Source organism: Engraulis encrasicolus, chromosome 12, assembly GCF_034702125.1.
Source record: "Engraulis encrasicolus isolate BLACKSEA-1 chromosome 12, IST_EnEncr_1.0, whole genome shotgun sequence".
Classification (NCBI taxonomy): domain Eukaryota; kingdom Metazoa; phylum Chordata; class Actinopteri; order Clupeiformes; family Engraulidae; genus Engraulis; species Engraulis encrasicolus.
This window is the reverse complement of record NC_085868.1, coordinates 45,649,190-45,659,702: the sequence shown is the minus strand read 5'-3', so window position 1 is coordinate 45,659,702 and position 10,513 is coordinate 45,649,190. Positions and strand designations below refer to the sequence as shown.

The window sequence follows — 10,513 nt, the reverse complement described above, 5'->3', positions numbered from 1 at the left end:
AAGTATGGATTCACTGCTCATTCACTATGCCGTTTTGGGGAATCCTCTTTTCTAATTGTCTTGGAATTAAACAACACTTCAGATGGAACCTTCCAGCATATAATGCATATAATGCAAATAAAAACTACTTAATGTTCATTGATGCCTGATGAAAACTCACTTATCCGCCATTACTCTATTCATCTCACGCACCCCCTTATAGCAGGCCGCGCACCCCCAGGGGTGCACGCACCCCAGTTTGGGAAACCCTGATGTAAATGATATGTGAGGAGGTCCATCTGAAAAGTTCTTACTTCTCTCAAACAGTCATGAACGTAATTGGGCATCAACCTTCTAGAACAGTGGTTCCCAACCTATGGGTCGCCAAAGATCCACGGGGGGTCGCGAAGCCCTCTTGAGTTTAAGGGGTTTCATTTTAATACCATATGTAGCCCATGTTGAGTAAATGACAAATGCATAGAAGCAACAAAATTTAAGTGCTACATTAACCCCTTAAGGCGCGGCTTTATAAATTCATTGTTACCAGTATGGTAATGACCAAGTCGTGGTGCATTATTAAAGGGCCTGTGTTGTGTCATAGTATTGTAGTGCTATGGTAGTTACATTTCAATGTCTATTACAGCGTGCCTCAGGAGGTACGGCGCGCATTAAGGGGCTACACATTTATTCTGTTTTTGAACAAAGACGAATTGAGGAATAAAATTATGACTAAATTGAGATAGAGCGTATCGAGTGACTTCCTCTCATGCGGGCGCTGGGTCACCAAAGCTTACAATAGTAAAAACATGGGTCCCTGAAGGAAAAGGTTGGGAACCACTGTTCTAGAACAGACTCAAATACCAAGAGAAACATCTCTGCGTATCATGTTGGATATTTTTATTCCTCAGTTGTGTGTACACCCAACACGAGACATTGCAGATAAATATTTTTTTGTCCAGCTAAATCAGTTCTTCAGTGCAAATAAATTACAGTTACAGTCAGTTAACAGTGATAATAACAATGACAAATGGCAACAGCATATAGACATTTCATCATTGCACTTTTTGTGTGAAACGAATTTTACACACCGGCCCTTGTTTAAAGGGGTATGCCACTATTTTGGGGCTTAATACAGTTAAAATCGTTGGCTGGGGTTTATAAAGGTGGTGAAGTGTCTTATTTTTCATGTTAAGCGTTGTCTTGCTTTAAGACAAGTTAAAAGAGGGAATATGTCGCTAAGCTAGTGAAAGTCAATGTATCCGTGTAGCATGCTACAATGCTACACGGATACATTGACTTTCACTAGCTTAGCGACATATTCCCTCTTTTAACTTGTCTTAAAGCAAGACAACGCTTAAGAAGAAAAATAAGACACTTTACTACCTTTATAAACCCCAGCCAACGATTTCAACTGTATTAAGCCCCAAAATAGTGGCATACCCCTTTAAGAAAAAACAGCTAAGTTATGTCAGTGTGTTCAAGGGAAAAAGTGGACTTGACTTCTCAAAAGCAACAGAATACAAAGATATTTTCCAACACAATTCAAGTAAAGGACATTCACAGTCTGTTTTGTGTCTCACATTTGTACGTATATACAGATAAAATATATTGGTTTGGCATGCTGAAAAATACAGTACACTTGTCTGCAGACAATAGGCTCTTAAGTGTTTGTGTGGAGCGATATGGCATTTGTAAACCATTTTGATGAACATTAAAAAATGAAGCGTTAAGTGTCCATGACAAGCTAAGATGCATATATCTTCCATGCAAGATGTGTGTGTGTGTGTGTGTGTGTGTGTGTGTGTGTGTGTGTGTGTGTGTGTGTGTGTGTGTGTGTGTGTGTGTGTGTGTGTGTGTGTGTGTGTGTGTGTGTGTGTGTGTGTGTGTGTGTGTGTACTTGGTGCACGTGTGTGTACTTGGTGCACGTGTGTGTGTGTGTGTAAGTTTGTTTGTGTGTGTGTGTGTGCAGGCACAAGAGAGAGAGAGAGAGAGAGAGAGAGAGAGAGAGAGAGAGCGTAGACACTGTATACTGTGTGTGCGTGTGTGCGTGCGTGCGTGCGTGCATGCATGTGTGTGTGTGTGTGCGCGCGCGAGAGAGAGGGAGTGTAGATACTGTATACTGAGCCATAATGTGTCTACGTAAACCTTTTCGCTTTGGTGCAAGTGTAAATGATTATGGGGAAGTCCGAAGGAAAATATGCACCACAAATCGTGACCTTCGCCACTGTGTGTGTGTGTGTGTCTGTGTGTCTGTGTGTGTGTGTGTGTGTGTGTGTGTGTGTGTGTGTGTGTGTGTGTGTGTGTGTGTGTGTGTGTGTGTGTGTGTGTGTAGGCAGCAAACAGAGAGAGAGAGATAGACAAATTGTTCCACATGATGACAGGACATGAGCCGACTTGTGAACCTTTTTCCCATTGGCTCAGAACAACAACAATGACAGTCTTCCTCTGTCCAATCACAAGCCAGCTCCAATCTTCCTGTCGGGCACATCCACACCGTCCATGTCGTCTTCGGAGAAGGGACTGTGTGACTGGTAACCCACCTCCACACCGGACTGTATGAAGTCCCCAGGCCGAGGCATGGTAGTGGTTGACATATCGACCGTGTAGCCACGATGACGACGTCGATCCTCTTCCTCCTCCTCCTCCTCTTCCTCATCATCTTCCTCTTCCTCCTCCTCCCCATCGTCCTCATCCAAGTCGTTGTGATTCATAAGTCCCGCCCTCCGGCCCTCCCCTGCTGCTTTCTCATTGGCCTGCTTGGTCTGGGCGCCGCCTCCTCCACGCTGCCTCTCGGCCTCCAATTGGGCGGCCTGCTCCTTGGCCTTGCGGCTACGCTTCCACTTCATCCTCCGATTCTGGAACCAGATCTTCACCTGATGTCACGCAAACACAAACACACAAACATACAGTTTTTAATACAGTTAATATTCAAATGAAAACAGGGTTACACTTTATTTTAATGGTTCACTATAACAGTGGGTCTACCACATTAGCTACAGTCTAATAACCAGTGAAACAATATTTAATACAGTACCGTAATATCAGTGTAACACCATTTACCAATTTTGTTCTTACATGTAGGATTAGGGTTAGGGTTTGAATTAGGGTTGGTACATGGTATTACACTGGTATTACATAATATTAAGTATTGTTACACTGGTTATTACACTGTACCTAATGTGGTAGATCCACTGTAATAGTGAACCATTGAAATAAAGTGTCATCGCAAATAGTTATTATTACAATTATTATTACTTCATGAATATTTTTCTGCATGTGTGCTTCGGTAGGATGGCTTCGGGAGTGAAGAAATGACTGAGAGTTGACTGGGGATGGGTTTGGGAAATGACGCAGGCCAGATTCGAAACTGTGACCCCAGCGGCAATCTGCCCGTGTGTGTTATGTGTTGTATTAGCTTAACGCACCACAGTACAACCACAAACACACAATTAAGTTTAATCTATCTATCTATCTATCTATCTATCTATCTATCTATCTATCTATCTATCTATCTATCTATCTATCTATCTATCTATCTATCTATCTATCTATCTATGTGATGTGTTCTGTATATCGTGTATCTATCTGCCAATCATTTCTTCATGTCTTCTCTCCCTCTATCTCAGCAGTTCTCAGCCTTTTCTGAACAAACGCCCCCTTGACCTCCCAATTTCTACGATTCCTTTACTAAATATGTTATATTTCATGTGAAGCTGCATAACATTGAAATTATGTCGGGGGCGGATAAAACAAGGGCCCTCGAGACATGGGTTCCCCACCCCTCCATCTATGACATGGGGCCTCACCTGTGTCTCGGTGAGCATGAGGGAGGTGGCCACCTCGAAGCGTTTGGGCCGTGACAGGTACTTGTTGAGCTTGAACTGGTTCTCAAGCTCCAGCAGCTGCTGGCTCGTGAAGGCCGTCCGCGGCCGACGACACTTTCCCATCAGCCCTGCCTGTGCAGACCCTTTAGAGAGAAGAACAAAACATTTATCAAATATTATAAGCGAAAATAAGTGATTACAGTTTTTCTCAATTGGTTTTGTACATTTCTCACAACAGAATAATCATTCTCAAAACTTCTTGTTCAATTGTGACTTCCTGCTGTTACCTGTGCACATGGTAAAATACGTTTCTCGTAGTTTTCAGCATTTAGCAAATGCTTTCATCACCATGCAAATGGTTGTGTACAATTCTCAGTGTTTTTGTATATTATCAATTGATTTTGTCGTGTTCTGCAAAATGCTTTGTTATGATAATCCATGAAAGATCTCACCCCCCAAAACATTTACACAGTGACATAACATTTTGATGGCTCTGACACGTTCGCAGACACAAAAACCTAGTTTTGAGAGATTGGCCAAGGGTTTTGAGCAAGAGATTGGGTTTTGCAGGTCATCCATGGTGTTTTGCCACTTGTTAAATATTTTTTGGAAATGAACGTGATGTTTTGCAAAATGCGAGTAAGATTCGAGAAATGTACAAAACCAATTGAGAAAAACTGTAAGGTAGTACTGACACTCGCCAGTGTCAGTGACACTAGTTTTGGACACATTTTTCTTTTATCAAAGTGCACAATAACGTCACATTTAGGAGCATTTATCAGTGCATAAATCTTCATTATTAGCTACTGTTCAGTTATGTTTTTGGTCCATCACCTGCACATGTGTGATGTGCACAAACAAACACTTTCTCATTTAGAATCCCAGAAGGCTTGCTGTATGACCGTGTGAATAAACTGATAGGACTGTTGGTTGTGGTGTTGGTAAGTCTTCCATCTACCTCAAAGTAGGCCTTGGTGAGACTATGATGAGTACAAGTGACCATGATAAAATTCAGATGAATTATGATCTGCTCTGGCCATTTAAATGGCATGACTTTGAAGTTTTCCTGTGAAGCGTATAAAACATCTCTCATCTCCCTCCCTCTTTCTTTCTTCTCCAACAAAGCTTTAGAGAGCCGAGGCAATCTTTCACAAGATTTAAGATATTCTGCTTTTATAGTTAGTGCCTCTGAACATCCAACATAGTAATTCACAGAAACGATTATGATACGATTTGATGAGCAGGAAAAGTAGCTGTTAATGCACTCGGGAATAAAAGTTTAAGACCATTCATGAGAGAACATGTTATTCATGTCGATATTTTATTGGATTTTTGTGTCTTTTATAAAATGCCAAGGACTTTGAGGCGCCTATAGGTATACGGGATTACTCTCTCTCTCGCTCTCTCTCTCTCTCTCTCTCACACACACACACACACACACACACACACACACACACACACACACACACACACACACACACACACACACACACACACACACACACACACAAATTTGCCCACTATCATTAACAGTAATAGCTTTCCTTGGCTTTATTGTTGACGTGAGGACACAAGTAGCTAGGCTGTTAAGTCATAAAATGCCAGAGCACGCCATTAACTTAATGAAAATCCGATGAACGCTTTTGGTATTTTATTGATGAACTACAGAATGTTTAAGGTGTTTGTTTATGTAGTTTCACCCCACACAAAGACAACTTTTACGCATTTGACGTTTATTGAGAAATAAATTAGGGGTGGGCATAGATTATTTTTTTTAATCTAGATTAATCTCACTGTAATTATGAAATTAATCTAGATTAATCTAGATTAATCTATATCAAAATGGCTCATTCAGAATAGGCACGCTAGCGAAATAATGACGAAAAAAAACCTAGGGGGGTTTCTTAAGATGGCGCATTAGACATCTCTTTTTTCCAAAATGCATCTCATCATCAAAGATATGGTTGATATTTGGCGATGAAAAAAAAAGCAATATTTGAAAAGTGTTTCGAGTATGTTAGGAAGCATTTACAGTCATAATATACTGACATTTCAAAATGAACATTGCTATAAATTGTAGAGGCAAATACAGATAAATCTATAGGGCTATCAAACATTTAGAATATTTAAACAAAATGACCTCAACAATTCAGCATTTCTAATGGGGAGAGAGAGAGAGAGAGAGAGAGAGAGAGAGAGAGAGAGAGAGAGAGAGAGAGAGAGAGAGAGAGAGAGAATGAATCTGCCACTGACTGTAAAAAGGGCAGCGGCTCCTTTAGAGAGGGAGGAGCTGCGCAGCAGGTACAGCAAAGTCAGAGCCAGGCTACTAGATTTCTAGAGCTAGTTCTAGACCCTAAAGCACTGGCCCACATCGATTTGGCCTAAACCTGACAGTTGTTCTCTGCGTTAGAATGCCAGCGGAGTTACAACTCCAAATGAATTCAGTTTGCAAAAAAAAAGTCAAGCGCGACGACCGCGAGATTGGCTTTATTAAGCGCAACAACCGCGAAGTGTATTAAAATACCGTCTGACAAACATGAGTCGCAAATGCGCGATCATAACACAAACATTCAGCGACAGTAGATATTGACAGTTTCAGTTTGACAATCTTCAAAATGTATATCAAACGGAATGTTTTGCAATTATGGCACAGGCAAATTCTCTGGAACAGGACTGTTGTTTGTGTTCCATGAAATGCCTGAGGAAATGTAGGCTATGTCGGGCTGCTTCACCTCAAACAATAACGTCTCTCTAGTCTACCACTTATGAAAAAGCACTAAAACAACACCTACCACGGCAGAGAGATTAATATTTACAGCATGCAAACACTGTTCATATTAAGTAGGTCTGCTGAGCAACAGCTGGAGAGGCGAAGCGACTGGAGGGCAGTCTAAAAGCGTCTGTCAATCGAACGCTATGGTGACGCGCATCCCCAAACCTCAAATCCATATTTTGAAAATAGATTAACGTGCGATATTTTCTTTGTCGCGCGACAAGAGTCTCACATTATCGCAGCACGTTAACGCCGATAACGGCCCACCACTAAAATAAATTATACAGTGCCCTCCATAATTATTGGCACCCCTGGTTGAGATGTGTTAAAAGCCTTAAAATAAATTCAGTGTTTATTGCAGAAGAATACTGTCACACTGAAAATTGTAGGAAAATGTAGCCTTCAACTCAAATGAATTGTAAGAAAATAAAAAAATCCCTGACTAAAAAATAATTATTTTTCATTAAATCACCTGTTCCACAATTATTGGCACCCTTAACAATTCCCAGGAAATAAATATAATTGAAGCATTTCTGTCATTTCTACAGTAGTTTACATGTAGGAACATTTAATTAGTAATTCATCACTTCCTGTTTCCCTGGGGTATAAATATGACGTGACACTGAGGCCATTTCTCTTATCCACTCTTAAACATGGGAAAGACAAAGGAACACAGCATACAAGTGAGGCAGATGTGCGTCGACCTTCACAGGTCAGGCAGAGGCTACAAGAAGATTGCCACTCAGCTGCAGCTGCCCATATCCACTGTGAGAGGAATAATTAAGAAGTTCAAAACAACTGGAACAGTGGTAAACAAGCCTGGACGAGGACCCAAGTTTATTTTGCCACCACGCACAGTGAGGAGGATGGTAAGAGAAATCAAAAGATCTCCAAAGCTCACTGTTACAGAATTACAACAAATGGTAGCATCCTGGGGTCACAAAGTCTCCAAATCAACCATCAGGCACTGTCTACACGCCAACAAGCTGTTTGGGAGGCATGCACGGAGAAAACCTTTCCTCACTCACAATCATAAACGCAAGCGTCTGGAGTTCGCCAAGCGGTATTGGGGCTTCAACTGGGACCGTGTGCTTTGGTCAGATGAGACCAAGATTGAGCTTTTTGGCAACAAACACTCTAAGTGGGTCTGGCGTACCACGAAAGATGCGCATGCTGAAAAGCACCTCATACCCACTGTGAAGTATGGGGGTGGGTCAGTGATGCTGTGGGGCTGTTTCGCTTCCAAAGGCCCTGGGAACCTTGTTAGGGTGCATGGCATCATGAATGCTTTGAAATACCAGGACATTTTAAATCAAAATCTGTTGCCCTCTGCCCGAAAGCTGAAGCTGGGTCGTCACTGGGTCTTTCAGCAAGACAATGACCCTAAACATATGGCCAAATCTACACAGAAATGGTTCACCAGACACAAAATCAAGCTCCTCCCATGGCCATCTCAGTCCCCTGACCTCAACCCCATTGAGAACCTGTGGGGTGAGCTGAAGAGGAGAGTACAGAGGAGAGGACCCAGGTCTCTGGATGATTTAGAGAGATTCTGCAAAGAGGAATGGCTGAAGATCCCTCTTTCTGTCTTTTCCCATCTTGTGAAACATTATAGGAGAAGATTAGGTGCTGTTTTGTTGGCAAAAGGGGGTTGTACAAAATATTAACACCAGGGGTGCTAATAATTGTGACACACATTATTTGATGTCAAATAATTATTTCTTTATGTGGGATTTTTTCCCCACTGAATAAATGCACTTGAATTGAAGGTTGGATTTTTCTCTTTTTTTCCATTAAGGTCCCATATTATTTAGAAAAAAAATAAAATAATTGGAAGCTAAAAAACACATCTCAACCAGGGGTGCCAATAATTATGGAGGACACTGTAAATGCTTCACACTAAATCTCGCTGGAGAAGTTTTTTTTCCCCCTAAGAAATACATTTAGATGGGTGTGGTTTGGAGTTGATTTCATAGGGTCAAAGTTGCCAAAAGTGGAATAAAGAGAAAAAAAAAAAGATGTGTTACCTCTTCTGACCTTTATGCATTAAGGCCAAAAAGTTAGTCTTGTATGGCGCCTGAAATAAAGTTACCAAATATTCTACACTTACATTGTTTAATGGCACTAAAAAGATATTTTTTTGTTTAATTTTTTAGTCACTTTGATCCCTTCCATCTGCAGTATCTCGGAATCCAACAACAGACCCATCAAAAGATTTAACCGAAAATAAACATTTCAGTTTTGCTCTTTTCAACAGCACTTCCTCTATGCTGCAGTTCAAACACACTTTCTGTTTAATAAAAGATCAAAATGTGATTACCAATGTCTGGAATATTTGCTTAAATATTAACTGTCTGCTTCTAAGGTAGTGTGTGTGTGTGTGTGTCTGTGTGTGTGTGTGTGTGTGTGTGTGTGTGTGTGTGTGTGTGTGTGTGTGTGTGTGTGTGTGTGTGTGTGTGTGTGTGTGTGTGTGTGTGTGTGTGTGTTCCTCACCTTTGATTCAGGAACAATAAGTGTCTTTACAACACTTTGAAGCGATTAGCTTCAATGCCTTGGAAGTGGTTGTAAAGTGATCAAACACACCTTTAGTCCGAGATAAAAAAAAGTCCAATTCTTTTATGATAGATTAATTTATATGTACTCTTACCGAATGTCAACTCTCTTTGACAGATTGTTGAACAAGCACCAGCGGCAGTTTGGATAGATTGGCCTTAGTTTTCATGCATTCAAGTTGAGAATATGAGGGCTATATATTTACAGTTATACCTTTTCAACCAGGTCAGGTTATCTCACTGTGCTTTATGGGCACTGTAGTATCAGATGTAGATGCTATTATGTTTGCGTAAAACGCTGCTTCAGACTTCAAAGAGAACGGCCCCAGCCTGTGTGTGTGTGTGTGTGTGTGTGTGTGTGTGTGTGTGTGTGTGTGTGTGTGTGTGTGTGTGTGTGTGTGTGTGTGTGTGTGTGTCTTAACTCGGATATGAATGTGCCTGCAGCATTAATGTAAAATACACTTAACGCCATGAAAACGATTGAAAACAAATTCCCAAACCAAGGTGCGACAATATGCCTTGCACATAAACTGAAATCTATCTCTCTCTCCATCACTTTCTCCGTGTGTGTGTGTGTGTGTGTGTGTGTGTGTCCGTGTGTGTTTGCGTGCGTTTCCACAGTGATGGTGGCGCGTTAAACCAACTTACCGCCAAAGTCAGGCAGTCGAGGGACCATGATCCCGGCACGTATCCAGTGTTCCAGTGGGAAAGAGCCTGCCATCGTCGCCGCTTTCAGGTGCTCTGGGTATGGATGGGCAAGCTGGGTGAATCCAGAGTAGGCAAAGGCGGGGTGCTGCCCCCCTAGAGCCGATAAGGGGTACATGTGGGTAGGGTACATGCCTGGTATTGCCCCCTGCTGTAACGAGGCGAGTCCGGTATGAGACAGATTCAGTAGACCCGGTTTGGGTATAATTCCAGTCTGAAGCTGGATACCAGCGGGTGTTCCTCGCGGAGATGGGGTGTCGGCACGCCGGCAGGACACGGGGCTCCCCGCTGGACTGTCATTGCTCAGTCCCGGTGAGAGATCGCGACTGGACCGGTGCGTGTCGTCTGCCAATAGGGCGTCTATTCGAAAGTTTTTGGATCTTTCCATCTGTCTGCCCTTGGCCGGGAGTAAAAGAAGCAGACACACCTTGAACGTCTTTTTTGCGGCTCTTGTTCTCAACTCGCAGTTGAGAGATGAAACTCTTCAGGGTAGAGTTACAGAATAGTGTTTCTCTGTAACCATTTCTTCAACAGCAATGAAGAATCACTTCAGGTCGTTGGCTATCACGTTTGGAAGGCAGCATGCATGAAATGTTTCACAAGTAGACTGAGTTCTTACTTCAGTATGTCCGGGTGTGAGAAGTATGAGTAAAGCTGTTCATGATTCGGTTCGCGAAAAA

The 10,513-nt window shown here is 42.0% G+C and overlaps 1 protein-coding gene across 2 annotated transcripts; it reads right to left on the bottom strand.

Annotated features, from left to right (window-relative positions):
* Positions 1–2,432: 2,432 nt before the first annotated feature.
* On the bottom strand, positions 2,433–10,221 carry mnx2b (motor neuron and pancreas homeobox 2b). 2 transcript variants are annotated; one of them, XM_063212755.1, is made up of 4 exons: positions 9,780–10,221; positions 4,925–4,948; positions 3,786–3,946; positions 2,433–2,852 (listed from the first exon to the last, which is right to left on the bottom strand). In XM_063212755.1, the coding sequence occupies exons 1-4, from the start codon at positions 10,219–10,221 to the stop codon at positions 2,433–2,435; spliced, it is 1,047 nt and encodes a 348-aa protein (XP_063068825.1). The 2 variants fall into 2 exon arrangements, with proteins under 2 accessions (XP_063068825.1, XP_063068824.1); XM_063212754.1 differs by lacking the exon at positions 4,925–4,948 and having other exon boundaries at positions 9,777–10,221.
* Positions 10,222–10,513: the final 292 nt, after the last annotated feature.